Source organism: Mustela putorius, unplaced genomic scaffold (assembly GCF_011764305.1).
Source record: "Mustela putorius furo isolate JIRA1106 unplaced genomic scaffold, ASM1176430v1.1 tig00000698_pilon_pilon_pilon, whole genome shotgun sequence".
Lineage (NCBI taxonomy): Eukaryota > Metazoa > Chordata > Mammalia > Carnivora > Mustelidae > Mustela > Mustela putorius.
Window position 1 is genome coordinate 3,200,154 of NW_025421449.1, and position 18,279 is coordinate 3,218,432.

General features: G+C 53.7%; 2 protein-coding genes across 11 annotated transcripts in view; one reads left to right on the forward strand and one right to left on the reverse strand.

The window, feature by feature from the left end:
• The window catches only part of CDH23 (cadherin related 23), a 350,388-nt gene extending 344,453 nt beyond the window's left edge, over window positions 1–5,935 (forward strand). For 5 of the 8 annotated variants that reach the window (XM_045083458.1, XM_045083459.1, XM_045083460.1 and 2 more), the window contains 9 exons: window positions 951–1,207; window positions 1,497–1,594; window positions 1,995–2,115; window positions 2,195–2,274; window positions 2,389–2,429; window positions 2,543–2,648; window positions 3,111–3,240; window positions 3,435–3,557; window positions 4,930–5,935. In XM_045083458.1, coding sequence (XP_044939393.1) covers window positions 951–1,207; window positions 1,497–1,594; window positions 1,995–2,115; window positions 2,195–2,274; window positions 2,389–2,429; window positions 2,543–2,648; window positions 3,111–3,240; window positions 3,435–3,557; window positions 4,930–5,256 — 1,283 coding nt within the window. In that variant the 3' untranslated portion in view covers window positions 5,257–5,935. Of the gene's footprint in view, window positions 1–950; window positions 1,208–1,496; window positions 1,595–1,994; window positions 2,116–2,194; window positions 2,275–2,388; window positions 2,430–2,542; window positions 2,649–3,110; window positions 3,241–3,434; window positions 3,558–3,971; window positions 4,077–4,929 lie in introns of all 8 variants that reach the window. The other 3 variants (XM_045083463.1, XM_045083456.1, XM_045083457.1) reach the window with 3 other exon arrangements.
• Window positions 5,936–6,241: 306 nt separating this feature from the next.
• LOC101684668 (prosaposin) overlaps window positions 6,242–18,279 on the reverse strand; it is a 33,658-nt gene continuing 21,620 nt past the window's right edge. The window contains exons 5-15 of one of the 3 annotated variants that reach the window (XM_004769497.3): window positions 17,305–17,505; window positions 16,634–16,777; window positions 15,250–15,306; window positions 13,364–13,369; window positions 11,440–11,571; window positions 9,870–9,965; window positions 9,381–9,567; window positions 9,140–9,297; window positions 8,794–8,874; window positions 8,428–8,535; window positions 6,242–7,355 (exon numbers count right to left, since the gene is read on the reverse strand). In XM_004769497.3, coding sequence (XP_004769554.1) covers window positions 7,320–7,355; window positions 8,428–8,535; window positions 8,794–8,874; window positions 9,140–9,297; window positions 9,381–9,567; window positions 9,870–9,965; window positions 11,440–11,571; window positions 13,364–13,369; window positions 15,250–15,306; window positions 16,634–16,777; window positions 17,305–17,505 — 1,206 coding nt within the window. In that variant the 3' untranslated portion in view covers window positions 6,242–7,319. Of the gene's footprint in view, window positions 7,356–8,427; window positions 8,536–8,793; window positions 8,875–9,139; window positions 9,298–9,380; window positions 9,568–9,869; window positions 9,966–11,439; window positions 11,572–13,363; window positions 13,373–15,249; window positions 15,307–16,633; window positions 16,778–17,304; window positions 17,506–18,279 lie in introns of all 3 variants that reach the window. The other 2 variants (XM_004769496.3, XM_004769498.3) reach the window with 2 other exon arrangements.

Consider the following 18,279-nt stretch of genomic DNA (forward strand, 5'->3'; position numbering starts at 1 on the left):
AGCCTCTTGGATCAGGTCCAAGAGGTGTCCTGGTGGTTGTCCCATGACCTTCCTTCTAGACTTCACCCCTTCCCCATTCCTGCCTACAGGAGTCACTCTAGACTCCTTCATCCGACTGCCTTTCAAGGTTCCTGTCTTCCAGTTCCCCTTCCTGTTTCCATAGCCCCCCATAACCTAGAAGGACCCTGTGTCCACCCAAGCTGACCACCTCACCACTCCTTCAGCTCCCTCCATGGCCTTTGCCCTTTGTCTTCACCTCCTAAAATACCACCTTGACCTTCACCTCTGCCTTCAGATACGCTCCCCCTAGCCATCCTCTGAAGCCTAATTCCCATGCCAACTCCTCCAGTCACACAACCAGACACCATCCCTTTGTCCTCTGATCTAGCACTGCTCTTAGTTTAGTAAATTAAGGCAGAGAGGATACATAGCTTGCTAAAAGTAACACAGCTAGAATATGGCAGATCTTGAACCCAGGTCTATGGTCTTCTGAGAGAAGACTGCTGCACCACCTCTGGTCATCTCTCTAGTATGGCTGTGGAATTCAGAAGTTGCATGTATGTGGGAGAAACAGTGCGGGGCTCAGACATATTCTCTGGTCCCCCAGATCCTCAGGTCAGTGCAGCCCACAGCTGTGTGTGAGCTTGCAGGGTTCAAGTAGAAACTTAGAAATCCCTAGAAGTACCAGTTCTGGCAGCACTGGCAGCCTTCTCTGAGGAGAACAATCAGCCATGCCCAGGCCACCACCACTGCTCCCTCAGATGAACACTCACACTCACCTGACCCCAGGCCTTGGTCATCTCTGTGCTCTCCCTGGCCCTGTGGGCACTTGTGACCCGAGACACTTCTTCCCCTCGTGTCCAGATGCCTCTGGCTCTCGCCCCCCCACAGGGGACTCACAGGGGCTGGGTGGCCCCTGAGCTGCACCTGTCTGTGGCCTCTTCCCACAGGCAGTGTGGATGGCATCCTGCGCACCTTCGACCTCTTCATGGCCTACAGCCCCGGCTACTTTGTGGTGGACATCGTGGCCCGGGACCTGGCAGGCCACAATGACACGGCCATCATCGGCATCTACATCCTGAGAGATGACCAGCGGGTCAAGATCGTCATTAATGAGATCCCCGACCGCGTGCGTGGCTTTGAGGAGGAGTTCATCCGCTTGCTCTCCAATATCACTGGTGCCATCGTCAACACAGACGACGTGCAGGTGACCCATGGAGCCGCCCTGGGTCCACTGGTGAGGGGAGGAGGACGAGACCTCAGGGACAGGGCATCGAGGAGAGACCAGGGATTGAAAGGGAGTCTCTGGCCCTTAATATCCTCACCTGTAAAATGGGGCTGATAGCACCCAGCCCCATGCAATGAAGTGACCGGCACCACGTGTGGTCCTCGGTGAACACTCGGCAGTGATGGGTTTATTGGCAGGGCAGGCCAGGAGGGGCTCTCCATCCCCTCCCCTCCCCCTCCCACAGCCCACGATGCCCTTTCTCGCCTAGTTCCATGTGGACAAGAAGGGTCGGGTGAACTTCGCACAGACAGAGCTGCTCATCCACGTGGTGAACCGTGATACCAACCGCATCCTGGATGTGGACCGGTGGGTGGGGTCTGGGCTCAGACCATCTGCCCACCTCCCTGCCCTGGAGCTGGGGAGGGGACCCCCGCAAAGGAGGCAGATCATACCATCAAGCCAGCTGTGTGGGGGCTCGCCTCAAGAGGTGGGCAGGGCTGGCAGAGAATAGTTTGGGGGTATCCTCCACCCCTCAGAGCCTGACTCCCCCCATCTATAAAATGGGAGAAGGACACGGCCCGTGAGGCGCAAGCAGGATCCTGGGTGAGGGGGTAAACTCTGTAAGGCAAGGAGCTCAGCCAGCGGCTGCGGTTTGATCTTGCAAGGTGGGGGTGGGGAGTCAGGAGGCAAGAGCGCAGACCTTTCTGCGTGGCCCTGGCTCTGAAGGACTGGCTGAGGGAAGCTGAGGCACCCACCCCTCACACAGGGTGATCCAGATGATTGACGAGAACAAGGAGCAGCTACGGAATCTCTTCCGGAACTACAACGTCCTGGACGTGCAGCCCGCCATCTCTGTCCGCCTACCCGACGACATGTCTGCCCTGCAGGTAGTCCACTGGCATCCGGCCCCGCCACCCCTCTTCCCTCGACGCGCTCACCCGCTCATGCCTGGCCTCGTTCCCCCAGATGGCGATCATCGTCTTGGCCATTCTCCTCTTCTTGGCGGCCATGCTCTTCATCCTCATGAACTGGTACTACAGGACCGTGTGAGTGCCCCCCTCTCACCTCTGTGTTCCTGGGACGGTCACAGAGGCCGCCAGGGAGATGCGAGCCCTGTCCAGCCTCCTCCACTAGCCCCTCTTCTGTCTGCTTCCCTCCAGACACAAGAGGAAGCTCAAAGCCATTGTGGCTGGATCAGCAGGTGAGCAAGGGCTGTGATGGGGGGTGGGGGGCAGCTAAGAGGGTAGGGGGGCCCTGAGGGGCCTAGAATGCCTGCCTAGGCCTCACAAGGTTGGCTGGGCTCCCCCGGCCCAGCAGGGTGCACCCTTTCCCTCCATGCCCCAGCACTTCTCCCTACAGGGAACCGCGGTTTCATTGACATCATGGACATGCCCAACACCAACAAGTATTCCTTTGATGGGTAAGAGGGGGTCCCTGAGCCTTCAGGGCATCCTTTGGGGAGGCCACCCAGGACCCTGGTGGAGTAAGATCTCTATGACCCCTTAAGCTCCAAGGGACAAGACTAGCTAAAACTTGGGATGGGGGTGCCCCCTAGTGGGCCAGTCACCCTTTCTGAGCTGGGATCCACACCCTAATTGGGCTCCCAGTGCCAGGGAACTGGTGCAGAGTGGACACCAAGTGCGGAATGAGGCCTCCGGACCAAAGCTGATCCAGACTGACACATCATCCTGGTTCTTGTAGGATCCTGGTGTGGGAGGGTACACCCCCGAGGACCACAGGCAAGGGGCCTACTTCTCATGGCCCTGATCCACTAGTCCTGGACTGGCCAGGGAAAAGGGTAGGGTTAGCCGTAAAGCTACGAGGGCATCTATGCCCTCGGGCTGTCCCTCCTCATTCCACATTACCCCCCCACCATGTGCAGAGCCAACCCCGTGTGGCTGGATCCTTTCTGCCGGAACCTAGAGCTGGCTGCCCAGGCTGAGCATGAGGACGACCTGCCAGAGAACCTGAGTGAGATTGCAGACCTGTGGAACAGCCCTACCCGCACCCATGTGAGCCGGGGCCAGAGCTGGGGCAGGGCAGTGGTGGGGGGAGGGGCACGATTGTGAGGGATGGGATGGAGGTGAAGCAGGTGTTTGCCACTGCTTGCCAAGGAGCTGGGTTCTGGGGGGCACGGGGGGCCATATCCATTGCCCTGTGTGTGTATATAGTCTAGCTGGGCTCCAGCTCAGTGTTCTCTCCCTAGGGAACATTTGGGCGTGAACCCGCGGCAGTGAAGCCTGATGACGACCGGTACCTGCGGGCAGCCATCCAAGAGTATGACAACATCGCCAAGCTGGGCCAGATCATCCGGGAGGGGCCCATCAAGGTGAGTCCGTGCAGGCTACTGCACCACACCCCCACACAGCCCTGCACCCAGACCTCTGGCAGCGCTGGGACCAGCTCCAGAGGATAGAGGGACAGGGGAGGATCCTGGGAAACAACTTTTTCCACCTCTAGGCTCGGCTAGATCTGCCCTCTACTGAGCGAGAATGACAGCACAGAAAGGGGGGCCCAGGCATGGGGCTGATGGGGAACTGCTCTAGCCTGCAGCAGCCCACACGGGTTCCAGCTGGTCGCTCTCACCAGTCTCTGCTCCCAATCCTCTACCCTTAGATCAGCTGCCTGTGCACCCGACTACTAGCACCTTCCATCACTCTCATCAGGGTTACAGGAGTGAGGGCTGTGGCAGGTGGGGGGATGGGGAGGCCTTGGTTGGGGGTTAACCCTCTCCCTCCCCCAGGGCTCGCTGCTCAAGGTGGTCCTGGAGGATTACCTGCGGCTCAAAAAGCTCTTTGCACAGCGGATGGTGCAAAAAGCCTCCTCCTGCCACTCCTCCATCTCTGAGGTAGCCGGGCCAGCCCGGAACTGTGTGCTGTGCCCCAGCGCTGGGGGTGCTCATTTCTTCCCTCACTCCCTCTCTTCCCCTAGCCACGCTCATCCTTCTCAGAGTCTCTGTGGAGTTCAGCAGCCAGAGCAAGACAGCAATGGGTGGGGTCCAGGAAATCTACTTTCTGGGTTTCTCAGTGGGCTTTCCCAGGGTGAGTGCTGGGGAGTGTTTCTTAGACTTACGGAGCCCCAGAAGATGCCCTGAAAAAGTAATGTCCTACAGGAAACTTCTCATGGTTAGATGGGTCTATATAGGGTTGTTTGCCTGCAGTAATGTCAACACTTTAAAAATTCAGACTTTAAAAACCCAGATTTCCCACTGGGCCAACAGTTCCCAAATGGAATAGGCCAGAGCAAACAGATCCACATGGGACAAAAGTGCCACATGTCGAGTTTCCACTGAATCCTATCCCCCTTTCCAACCTCCACTATCGACACTCCCTACCTGGCCAGAGTAGATCCTGTTGGAGGACACATGGGTAACATCCAGATACAAAAACTGCATCGTAGGATCTTTATAGATCATGAAACAAAATTCATGATTCTCATGGGAAACCCACATGCCAAGAACTCGGCTACAGCACCCCAAGTGTCCGTGGTGTACACAGTTTGAGAAACACTGTCATCAGCTGACAGGCCTACTGATGTGTGAACCCCGAGTTCCTTGCAGCTACCTGTGTGCAGTAGGGAGGAAACAGGGACAGAGCAGGTTCAGGACTCTGGGGCCATTCACCTGCTCAGCCCTTGAGCATGGCCTTGAGCGTGGAGTGGCTTGAGTCCCAGAGCCATTGGGGGATCCTGGCCTCTTGCAGCTGATCCAGACCGAGCTGGAGGAAGAGCCAGGGGAACGCAGCCCCGGCCAGGGCAGCCTGCGCTTTCGCCACAAGCTGCCGACAGAGCTCAAGGGGCCCGATGGCATCCACATGGTGCACGGCAGCACCGGCACACTGCTGGCCACGGACCTCAACAGCCTGCCCGAGGACGACCAGAAGGGCCTGGGTCGCTCGCTGGAGACCCTGACGGCCACAGAGGCTAGCGCCTTTGAGCACAACGCCCGCACGGAGTCGGCCAAATCCACGCCACTGCACAAGCTTCGGGATGTGATCCTCGAGAGCCCCCTGGAGATCACAGAGCTATGACCAGACAGCTGGGGGGGTCTCACTGGTGTCTCCCATCCCTCCCAGGGCAGGGCGGGGCAGGACCACAGTGCAGGCCCCTCCCCAGGCCTGCGGGGGCTGCACCACCTCACCAGGGCCTGGGGGAGCCTGCTCCAGCGGCTCACATTCCACTTCTGCCAGACGCCCATTCAGCACCTGACCTCTACCTTCATAAAATTTGTTATTTTTTTAAGAAAACCAAACAAAAAATGAAAAGCGTCTAAGGACAAGGTAAGGAGGGTCACTGGGGGCCCAGGAGTCTGAGAACAAACTCAGCCCAAGCTGAACTCTAAGAGGCCAAGCAGCTCTCTCTCCCCTCCCCACACCCCTATCCACTGCCCCCACCCAAACCCCTCCCCCACTTCTAGCACCAGGGGAGGGAGACCCAGAACTGGCGTACCCCACCTGGCCTGGACTCCCTGACTTCAGTTCACGTCCCAGTGCATTTCTAGCACATCTCTGGCTGGACATCCAGCCAGGAGCCGTGAGTGATCCCTGCCTCCCCACATGGACATAACCAAAATCCACAAACTGCGTTCTCTACATTCCACAGGCTTCCCAAACGCGCCCAGCTCACAAAGAGAAAGGACTGGTATTCCCTTCGGTTCTGAATGTAGAGTGTTTGTGTGTATTCCTTTTTTAAATTAAGTTATTCCCTCAACATTTTCCCCTTGATTTTGTTTGGTACTCACTGAACGTTTCTGGAATGGTCTGCATTTTAAATAAGAAAGGCAACTCAAAAGGTTGGACAATTGTGGCTCTGGTAAACTACCCTCGGGGTTGGCCTGGGGGGAGGAGGAGGGGGCCTGGCCCATCAGAGAGGAGCCTGGTGGGGTTCTCTGCCCACTCTTCTTACTTTCTGTGGCCAAGAAGGGCCAGAGGGCTGCTGCACACCCACACGCCCGTGGTCCTGGAGCGCTCAGAACCCAAACGCTGGCTAAGTGTTACGGAAGCACTCAGGCTCAGGTCTGGTTAACAGACTTTATTTATTGTTAAATCACAGAAACTTTAGTGCAAAACAAACCAAAACAGTCATTAAGTCCATTTAATAGCAACTGCACGTCTTGCTGTCTCCTAGCAGCTAGAAGTGGAATAGAAGAGGCGGCTACACGGGAGAGGTGGGGCAGCAGCCAAGGTCCCAGACAGGACCTCCTCCACCTGAAAGCCAAAGGCTTAGGAGCGTCTCGTCCACATTTATCTCAAGGTCAACAAGAACATCTATGAAACGGGGGTTAGAGGCGAGGGGGCCCAGAGCCAAGGCAGCGCTAGAGACGCTCGAAGCAAGGCTTCAGCAGCCGGGTAGACACAAGAGCAAGCAAGAGGCGGCCACCACTGTCCACACACACGAAAGCCAGGCCCACAGGACCTACACACAGAGCTAGCAGATGACATTCAGGCAGGTGCTCCCCCTCCCTCCCACACCCACAGAACCCCTAACAAGGCATCACCAGGAAAGACACCCCAAAGCTGAATTGGAGGGTGACCTGGGGACGGCAAACCCAAGATCCACCCAGGTCTCCCGAGCAGCTGCTTCTTCCTGCATCTCCCCTACAGTGAGAACCACATGGTTTTTAAAAGCCTCATTATTCTGAGCCTCTCATCTTTCATATAAAACTGCCTTTGTTTTGCTTCTCTGTAGAGCGGCCCAGGAAGAGGGGAGGTCCCTGCTAAGGGGTAGGTGGAGGGCTCAGAACAAGGCCCAGGCCAAGAGGACCAAGAGCCTTCTGGCAAGCAGCTCTGGCTGGCACCCGCCCCCAGAGCCCCCAGAGCTTCCTCCAGGAAGCCACCACGCAAGGGCAGGCTGAAAGCCCTCCAGTACATAGTCCGTCCTCAGCTGTCTAGGCAAAGGAAAGGGACAGTGGAGCAGCAAGGGCAGCTGCGGGCCAGGCGCCTCCTGCACGGACAGCAATGCTACGAGGGACAGGAAAGGGAAGGAGGAAAAGGGGACCTATTTTTGTAACACAATCAACAGATCGGTGTGTTCACTGCCCCAGACACACAAGTAGAAAAAGATGCTGCAGTTTCTCCAAGATGGAACGCCCCTTCTAGTTCCACACGTGACGCTTGCAATGCTCCACGGCCTGACAGGAGAGAGGAAGCTGGATTTAGTCTTCACATGACAAACTGTACTCCTGACCTGTTTGTGCAGCAGACAGCACCCAAAAATGGAACCTGTTCTCCTTAGTCAGCTGGACAGCACCCCACTTAAAACTGGGGAGCAAGTGGCCCCCTGAGCGTCAGGGACCCCTAAGGCAAGAGTTCAAAACAGCAGCTGCAAAGTGCCTGAGTGTTTCACAGGTGAGCCACCCATGCAGGGAGGGCCCAGGACCCCTCCATCTGGTTAAAGGCAGAGTCCCAGGGCTCAGCAGGTGGCACAGAGGCCCCCCGAGGCAGAACCCCTCACCCAAGAGCGGGCACACCAGCTGAGGCCCCATGAACAATGGCCCACAGGCCCCTTGACCCAGGACAGCAGCAGGAAGTGGCTCCTCCCAACTGTGCCATGCGCCAGGGCCGGCGGGGCAAGGAGCTGGACCTGGATGGCCATCACCACCCTTCCCTGCAGGGGCCCGAAGTGACACAATCGGGCCAGCGGTCCGGAGGAACCCACTCCAGGAAGAAAAAGTTGCGCAAAAGAACATTAAGTAACTGACTGGTCCACATGTCCCCACCCCAGCAAGCAGTGTGGGGCACCACCACCGGCAGCCCGGGCAGGACAGCACCGGCGGCCCGGGAACTGCTGGGCAGGCACCCAGTCTCAAGGCCACTCAAGAACAGGGGTTCAGCCTTGGATGAAGACTAAAGCCAGGCTCCAGCCAAGACTGACCCAAGGGAGAAGAGGACTTGTGCAATCTCTAGGGTGGCCTTGAGCAAATCTGATCCTGACCCTGTCACAAGGGAACTAAAAGGCAAAAAAACAAGGAAGCAGAAGCAAAAAACACTGCAGAATACCCCCAACCCTTCACTTCTCCAAGGCAAGAAGGCTGTCAGTCCGCCAGCCTGGATGCGCGGCCACAAGCAAGCCTGTTTGCTTCTCTGGGCACACAGGCCGGGCAGAGCGCCGACGGCGGAGCCCCGCCCCCACTCCGCCGAGGTTACCCACCCCAGGAGGCAGCCCACCTGGCAGGCCTGTGCAGCGGGCACCAAGCTACTCACATTGCACTGGGTCGCCGCCTCCATGTTCTGGCACCAGTAGCTGGGGCCCCACACACACTTCTCGGTTCCCAAAAGAGGCTTACGGGCCGCGGGGCAGGCTCCAATTTTCTATGTGGTGTATAAGGGGGAAGAATTAGATCTACTCCAATGATCCTTTTCAAAATTAGAGACTATCAGCTTCAAAACTAGAGATTATCAGCTTCTAAAAGCAACAAGAACTAGAGCTCAAACATGCACTTCCAAAAAGTCAGTGCTGCCAAGGGACGCCCTGTCCTCCCACAGTCCATCCCCCAAGACTCTCCAGAACCTCTGAGGACCCCTGCTCCGTGCAGAACCAGCCGGGCCCCACGCCACCCAGGAGCTTACCAAGCACACGAAGGAAGGGTCCATCACCTCCACCAGCACTTCTATCAGCACGGGCTCGTACTCAGTCACAAACTGATCACACTGTTCGGTAAAGAGGGAGTCGAGGTGGGGTGCTAGGCATGCTCTGCCAGCCCGGTACCCCCTTCCCAGATAGCCCACCTGGCCATGTTCAGCTTCCCCGCACCTGCTACTGCCCTCCGTGGCTCCCCTTGAGCCAACAGGTACCTCTAAGAAATGGCTAGTTTTCCCTGAAAACCTCAATCTGGGGCACAATCTGTGAGCCACCCCAGCCTCTGCACTCCATCCACGGGTTCTGACCTTCCGCCCCAAGCAGCCCGAGGCATACCTGCTTCTGGTAGGGGTCAGGAAGGAAGCTGCAGCCTTTCTCGAGAGCAGACAGGATCTCCTGCTTCGTGCTGTTTTTCTCCAGGTTGTGGTCCAAATAGCTCACCAGCTTCTTGCATACCTCACAGAAGCCCCCGTCCTTCGGCTGAATAACACGGACTACACACAGGGGCACAGACTCAGTGTCGGCAGGGCCCTCCTGAGCCCCAGGGGCCGGCCAGCCACCCCCTCACCCCGCTCACCAGGCAGCACGGGCAGCCCCTGGGTAGGGCACAGGTGGAGCAGGGTGCACACCATCTCGGGGCTTGCCTCCTGCAGGAGGATCGACAGGATGGAGGCACCGTACGTGTCCACCACCTCCTGGCACTGTTCAGATAAGGACTTAGGCAACTTCGAGCACACTTTATCCAAAGCCTGAACTATTTCTTCCTGAAACACAAAACAAGAGGATCCTATTAGAAGAGGAGAGGCTGACAGGGCCAGAAAAGATTCTCAAAATACTAACATCCAAGAAAAAAATACTAACAGCCAAGAGCAAGGTGCTATTTACTCCCCAGAAAGATGAGACCTACAAAGCAGCCCCACCCCCGCCCAGAGGGACCCACCGGTGGGCAGCGGGTAAGCAGATTCCAAAGGCTGCTGTCCAATGCTGGCAAGGGCCAAGCCCACCTCTTCTGCTGGTCCTGCCACTAGGCAACGGGAACACTCGAGCATTCTAGAAATGCACATACCTCAGTCCTGTTGTTGTCAATGAGCTTGGCCACCTCCTTCACCACGTACTCACATATCTCACAGCTAACACTGGTCTTCGCCTGGACTGTGTCCTTCTGTGGGAAGGGCAGGAGAGCACATTAATGCCGAGACCCTCACCTCACCCCTGAGTCCTGCTACTCTGAAGGGGAAGAGACACCCTGTGGCCAAGGAAAGGAGAATGTCACACAAAGGTTGGCTTCCTCCCAGTGTCCAAGTTCCTGTCCCTGACCCATCCCTCTGCCCACTGCTCTTCCACCACTATCTCCTGCTACGCACCCCCTAGCCCCACAGAAAAACCAGGAATTCGTACTTCAGGAGACAGAAGCAAAGACACCATCCCCTGGCCCTAAAAACAGTCCACATGATCTATCTTATCTGGTCACAATCATTTCAGCCTTCCAGAGTCATTCTGGGAATGTGGGTAGGGGCACAGGACAGAGTGAGGACTCACTACCTGTCCACGGTTTAAGAGACACAGCTCTAAACACATTTCAGGTCTGCTCTGGAGTTTCAAGTCTCACTCATACCTGAGACTGCCTTCCTAGAGCCAGCCCTGCATAAAGGAACACTGTGAAACAAAACCCTCTGTGACAGCAGCAACGTTCTCCACCTCCGCCGTCCAGCAGAGCAGCGCGGGCCACACCGGTCTATGAAGTACTCGGAATGTGGCCAGGGTAACATCAAACTAAATCGTTTTAAGTTCTGTGTTATTTTACTTAAACGGAAGTAGTCACATGCAGCTAGAAGATAAGCTCTAACTCTCCTTCATCTCCTCTGGCTATTAATTCAGTCAGCAAAACTGGGCAGGCAGAAGTGCCTCCCCAACTCCATCCGACTTCTTAACCATGTGGTCCAGACACTGCACATGCTGAGGGAGGACAGGAGAGGGAGACGAAACTGCTGAAGATCAAGTGACATGGAAGTTCTGGAACTAGAATCGTGTGCGTATGCGTGGGCCATGTGGTAAAACGTCATGGGGCCCGGCCCTTCTCAGAACTAAAGCGGGAGCCACGCGAACACCAGGACAAGTCTGCTGACTCCTGCAGGTGAACAGTTTCAGGACTCAATCTCTAACACACTGCCAGGGCCGTAGCAAGTGCTGAGTGTAAACTGGGGAACATGGTGTTCCCTAGTGACGGGTGCTAGGGAAACTACACACCTACCCCATGCACACAAGCAGCACACCAAGAGGCTTCTGCATGAGACCCAGGTGTTCTGGGAACATGAGGCTTGTGCTGCAGTGACCATGGGTAAGGCGGCGGCAGCGGGGAGAGGTGGGGGCAACATGTCAGAGGAGGCTATGGACACCCTACAGATGGAGGCTGTTCCCGTGGGGCACTCGGGCTGCTAACCAAGGAAATAAATGTACTCAGGGCTATGAGCAGGAGGCTGCACACATGCAGAGACTAGTGAATGGTCTCAAACTCCAATACCTACAGGAGATAGACAAGGAATCAAAAGAGTGTGTGCCTCACAGAACGTGGTACAATGCGGAGTGGCCTGGGCATGACATGGGCCCGGCTAGGACAACATGAGGACAGCCAGTACCTTAATGGGCTCCACCAGTTCCAATGCAGGGATGACGTTCTCTGAGACCACTTTGGCAGGGATCAGAGTCTGCATGGGCATCTCCTTCACTTGGTCGCAGAACCCAACCAGGCCACAGATCTCTTTGGGTTGCTGAGAAGGCACAGAACAAGCAGTCAGATATAGGCCCGCACCCACACCCCTCAGTCCCACTCTCTACACACAAAGGACGGGGTGCTGAGGGAGCACCCTGGTCACACGTCAAGGCTGACTGCCAAAACAGACTCCATGTTAAATCTAGAGGGACTCCTGTAAACGCAGACGTGTCAGTTTCACACAGGGAGGAGGCCACGCAAGCTCTGAAGGCAAAGTAGACAAGACCGCTGTCCCTGCTCCAGCCAGGGAGCCCCGCTGTGAAGTTAGACTGCTGCCACCAGTTTCCCTTTTTCACAGGCAATCACATCTTCTCCCAGGACACCTGGTCTGCTCTAGAACCTGTTTCTCGGTCGAGCTGGTTCACGCTCATTAGGAAATAAGCTGCGAGCTCTTTCTAGAGGAGAAGCCACCATGCCCACAAACAAAAAGCCAAGTGTCTTAAATCTTTCGGTGGCAGGACCATTTCAAGAAAAAAAAAAAAGGTTGACTTTTTTGAAAAACCACATTCTATTTTTATAATTACACAAACACAGTACAAACAAAAACCCAATGCCCCCGAGTAATGAATTCTTTCGAGTCACAGAAGCCCCAGACTGATCCCCTTTCCCGTCCAGACACCAAACCACAGGGAAGTAGGCAGAACTAGTAACTTAAAGACATCTTGCCGTTTCACCACGACGCTGGCCAAGAGTGAGAAAATCATGTATGCTTTATACAAAGCACTTTGTGAGCCCAAATACAACCAGCGCCCAGCTCTGGGCCTGAAAGCAACTGCCTCCCACCACCACCAAACCAGAAAGCAGCAGGTCAGGACTGCTAACACAAGACCTGTTAATGCAAGAGAGCTAGACCATGGCTATGGCTGACCTTGTTTTAATCCTGAGAAGTCTCTAGATTAAGTAAGATTGAAGAAATTGGAAAGTATCCTAAATATCCTGTCTCTGGCAAACTTCAAGAATGGGGAGAAAACCAGAATGGGGCCAAAGACACAGCAAGTTTTTTAGAAAAAAAGACAAAGACCCAGGAGCTGTATGGCTGCTTTGTCTCAGATGAACTCTCTTCCACTGGGTGGGGCAGCCCAGGTGAAAACACAGGTATTTCAGCCCAAGTCCTCTCCTATTAGATTTCAAAATACCTTTGAAAAATCTTTACTCGCACAGATATGTCAGTGCTCAAGAGAGGGTCCTGGCTCAGTAAGTACAGTCTGGGGGCGTAGTCCCAATATTATGCCACCACTGGCCTGGCTCTCAAGCCATCTGTGTGGCTCCAGGAGCTGCAGGATCCCATCACCCAGAGGGGCAGAAGCACAAATCAAGAGATTGTTTCCAACTCTCTGGATCCAACAGACAGGAACAGTCTGCTCGCTATTTGTAAATGATTTGCTCATGCAGCAGAAGCAGTTCTGGGGTTATGGAAAACAGGACTGAAGACATGCAATGGTCCCTTGAGTCATGACAGAAACAAGGTGTCCTACTGGAAATCAGGCCTACAGTTAAGGAGGCCGAGGCATCTCCGGGGTCACCCATTGTTCCCCATCATCACACAGGTGGCATGCACGTGGCCAGCTAAGCGCTGGCTTTTTGCCAGAGTCCAAGGCCCTGCCGGCTTCCCTTTCTCACCCCCTGAAGGGAAGAGGAGACCCCCAGTACCTCAAATGCTACATCACAGGGGAGAGATGCAGAAGCTCCCCTACCAGCCTACTAACACAGATCATGCCGTTAAAAAAAAAAAGGCGAACAACTACAACAAGCAGCAGACCACCACTACAAGCAAATTCCCCATGACATACCTGATCCTGCTGTTGAACAAAAAAACAGGAAATCGGAGATGAAAATAAGAGAAAGGAAAGGACACAACAGTTAAGAAAAAATTAAAATAACAATCAGTTAATGAAGGAGTAAGTACATCACCAGAAATTCAGGGGAAATCTTGCAGTCACAAATCAGCAACCTACCTTGTTCCTACTATCTTGGGGGGTCCTAAAAGCTCTTCTGGCCCTCAAGGGACAGACCACACTGTCCAGCTGGTGTGTGCATTGTCCCCATGCCCCTGACACACCAAATCATACTCAAAAACACCGGACAGCAGGTCCCAGAAAATGCCAGGTGATGAGGAGCTCTCTATCCTCACAAACCGAAGCCCCACATGCCTACAAGGTGAGGAGCAGCAAAGGGGAACATGATACAGGCCTGCCCAAGTCAGGGGTGTGGGCTGGAATATAAAATACACCACTTCCCCTGATGCCCGGGCCTCAGGGCGACTACCCCAGGGAGCCAGATGGCAGGCTGGAAAGCCCATTTAACAAAATATCACTTACCCTTTGATTCAGCAATTCTAGCTCTGGTTATCTGTGCTAAGGGAGAAACAGGGATCTGCAAATCTATCTCTCTGACTGTAAGGGGCAGCCTCATGCTTTAGATCCCCAAGACAAACCCCAAAGCCACCTCAACACCCAAAGCAGATGGGTCACAGAAATGATCTTCCATCTAAACGGGAGCCTATGCAGCCACTTCAAAATCATTTACAAGAATGCATTCAGAAGCAAAACTATGCAAACTACTAGGTTTGAAGTAATATATAAGCATGCTACCTCACTGCCTTTTTTTTTTTTTAAACTGCAAATGATCTGTGATTTGGGAAGTATTATCTGTATTTCCAAAAAACATCTGTGTAGTCTATCTTTTATAATGAGAAAATTTTCAGTTATCAATGACGAAGCACTTAACAAAATCAAAATCAAAGGTTTATTTATCTCCTACTCTAGCCCTGTGTCTCTGTAAGCTGCCTCTGAAGCATTTTTAGAACAAGGCAGGGTGTAATAATCCCAAAGACACCCTCTCTCGCCTGGCCGGAGCCCCTGAGCAGTTACAGCTAGGCCACAGGGTCAGTCTTCCCCCTGTGCCAGCTGGCAGCTCTCAGCTCTCCAACTCTGCAGTCGCAGCCCGGAATGGGAGGAGGATCTCTGTGCTCCAGTGAAACTTTACACAACCAGGCGGTGGGCCACACAGTCTGCTGACCCCGGCAGAAGAACAAACTCAGCATAGTCAGAAAGTCGGCAGGATGGAGACACAAAACGTGCAACCCACCACCCCCCTTGGCCCCCACAGCTTCGATCTTGGGAAGCCAGGGCACGTTCCCAATTTAAGAATCCGTTCAGACCACCCTGCTCTGAACCAGTTTTCTGCACAAAGCTAGCTAGCCCCACTGCCACGATCAGTATCTTCTACCTCTAAGGACACAGCGCTGCCCTGACTGCCTGGATGCGTCAGAAGCACATGCAGACAGGTCTCCCCATGCCCCCAACCCCAGCCGCAACGTAGCAATTCTCAGGCCTGGCCTAGCTCCAGAGCAGACGATTCCCACAGGTCCCAGGGTAAAAGCCAGACACTAGGAACCCAATGACAAGCTCAATATGCACAGGCCAACTAACCACCCAGAAGCTACCAGGGCAGTCCTAGGGGGGTAGGGGGGACTGCCTTAGCCTGTCCTCTGGCCGGGGAAGGTAACGGGGGCACTGAACTGTGGGTAGAGAGTCTGCTGGTTGAACAAGGTTCATTTTAACCCAAATCATTATCTGAGGGGAGAAAAGGAGAACTAAACCATGTAATGTTCAAAAACCTGGGAATCACAAAGTTTGAGGCAAAGAGTGCTAACAGGGAATGTCCCGCCACCTACCATGTGCATCATCATCTGGACGGCAATGTCCGAATACTGGTTGATATAGTTCTTGCACTGGGGAGAGAGAATCGGTTGTTAGTGACACTAATCGTTGCAATCACACACCACAAAACACAGCGTTTCCAACAATGGCAGCGAGTGATATCAAGTTTCCCAGAGTACAGTCTTACAAACATCTTGAGATAAAGATGGCAATTTGTTTATCCTAAACCAATAGGAAAAGGTGTGCAAAGGGTGTTTTGAAAATGTGTCCCAAAGGCTCTTAGAGAGGAGGTCCTCCAATCTCCTTTTACAGCCCGAACTCGCCCCAAGTTCACAGAGGAACTTCTCAGGAGCAGTTCTGAACGTGGATATCAGACATGCTGCTGTGAACTCACGGTGACTTTTCAAACCTGCTCATGCATTCCTGGCCAAGATTATAAAGCTAAAATCCAGGAGGAATCAAGTTATGATTTTCAGCAAACTTCCTTTCATCCACATCTAGATAATTCATTCCTGTACACCCTCACAGAAGAGTTCTGGCCACACTGGTGCCCCCACAGTAAGAAGGCCAAGGGTAATAACAGCCCTCAGAAAAGGGCTGAGCTGGGGAAGCACGTTAACACAGCGATATACAAAGATACTTCAAGAAGGCCAAAAGCCTCCCCCACGAAGTCCTCCGCGAAGAACCCAGAGCTCCCAGAACCAGCCATTCCTACTCAGGAAGGCTGCTCTAGGTCCCAGACCCATGAACTTGGTACAACCAACTTCCCTACATCTAGTCTAGCCGAGGATTTTCCATTGCCAGGTATAAAACTAGCACTTGGGTTTTACACATCAACTTCACACAAGTGTGGTTAATGTGTGTAAGGTCCAAGAAGTGAAATCCTCTAAGAGACTAAGTCTGTAGGATGAACATTCACCAAGGTAAGGAAGGCATCCCGGGTGAACCTCTTGTGAGCCCCCGCACACCTTTCCATGGACAAACCCCCGGCTGAGGGGAGAGCACAGTCAGAATTATACACAACAGCCAGGCTTTTAAAAACAAGATTATAAAGGATTCTAGTGTTATTTCTTATACATACAGTGCCCTGGGAGGAAAATCCTCACAAAACAAATCCTCACAAAAGTGGTCTCCTTCCACTCTTTTATCCCAAGTGTTTGGTTACACATACAAATTCAACCAGCCAACAAAGCATTTAAGTAAACAACAAGTATTCCAGATGCTTTCTAGGGAAAAGAAAGCGTGCACTGTTTGAACCATCTCTTCCTCAAAGTTCTGGGGTGAGAACTTAAAATGGTACCTCAGGAACTGAAGTTTTCTTGGGTCCCCCCTTCTATGTCCAGAGCCCAGCTCCCTGGCCCAGAGCACCCCCACCATGCATAAGGAGACAAGATTTACCATGTCAGCCATGCCGGGCCCCAGGAGATCACACTGTGCTTTGGCATGGTCCACCAAAGCTTCAACAAAGGTGGAGTTGGTCCTTACAGCAGTCTGGATGTCCGTCACCATCTGGATGCAGTCCTGGCAGACGTCCCCACCAGCCTACAGAGAAGGGGCGGCAGGGGGCAGGGCTGTCAGTCGTAAACACAGCACACTCCTAGGATCACTAAGAGGATCCAAATTCCCAAGAAAATTTCCTTATGTGTTCATGACCACAGCACTAGGGAGTGAATTACTGAATGGTTCTGTGTTTTTAAAGTTTGTTTATTTTTTTTTTTTTTAAATAATGGCTATACCCAGTGTAGCACTTGAACCCATAACCCTGAGCTCCAGAGTTACACGCTCCACCAAGTAAGCCAAACAGGTGTCCCAGCTCTGTTTTTATAGGCTCTAAAATTATCAACAGGCTTAAAATCAATTAGGCACTGACTTCAATAAACTGAATTGCAATGGAGAGAAGTCTTTGTACACTTAAAATATCCTAAGTTCTTCAGAACTTCAGGAGACTGCAGGTCAAATGAAGGAATAAGCCCTCAGTCTGAGAAACACACACACACACACAGAGCCCCTCTCATGGGTCATCTCTAATCCAGAAACGGGGCCCTCAGCAGTTGGGCCTACAGCCTTACCTTCTGCTGGGGCTCGCTGTGGGGGCCATCCTGAGGGTAGAGGAGGAGGGGGATGTTGGCCATGAAGGGAGCCACCACCTCAGCCACATCCAGTTCCGGGATCTTATTGGACTCGAGCTGTTTCTGGTGATTCAATTCTGCCAGATGCTTCTGAAGAGACTCGCAGAGATTGAGAGCGGAGCACACCTCCCCAGGATGGCTCTAGTGGGGAAGAAGTCCAGCTGGAAATCCTCTCCCCCAAAGGAAAACAAAACCACTGCCCAGCACCCCTGAATGAGTCTCTGCCCTCACCTCCTGGCCCGACTCACACACACTATGCCCTGCTCACAAAACCACCTGACCTGCTCCCCATTCCACCTCCACTTTTAGCAAATGGCTTCCCCACTCAGCTCCCAGCAGCTCAAGCCAAAGACCTGGCAGACATTCCTGACTCTTCCCTCCATCCCTCCCCTCTCTCAGCAGGCCCTGCCCATTTCTCCCCTGAAACAGAACACACATCTGTCCCCCTTCACTGCCCCATCACATCTCACAGAGACTGTCCTGCCAGCCTCCCCTCTTCCACCTCCCAACTGGTAGGACCTAGACCAAACCCTTCAAAGAAGGCACCTCTGATGTCACTTCTCCCTTGAGCCCTCCGAGGACTTCCTACTGCATCTGCAATCCTGGAACACTGCCAGAAAGGTCTTGCACGGTGTGACCCATGCCATTCTCATTAAAACCTTGGTCCAGCCTCGGAATACTCCTTCCCTGCTGGCCCGGTCTTCTGAGCATCTCCTCTCTCTTACGGTCTTTCCTAATTCCACAAACCCAGCTCGTCTGTGGCACGTGGTTTACACATGGTAGATGCTTATCTAAATGCAAGCAGAACCCCGTCGCTGAGTCCACTCAAGATAAAACCCCAGAAATGGAATGAACTGCATGCTCAAAGGGAGAACTAAAGCTATGGCATGAGCTAACAAACAGGCACGTATAAAT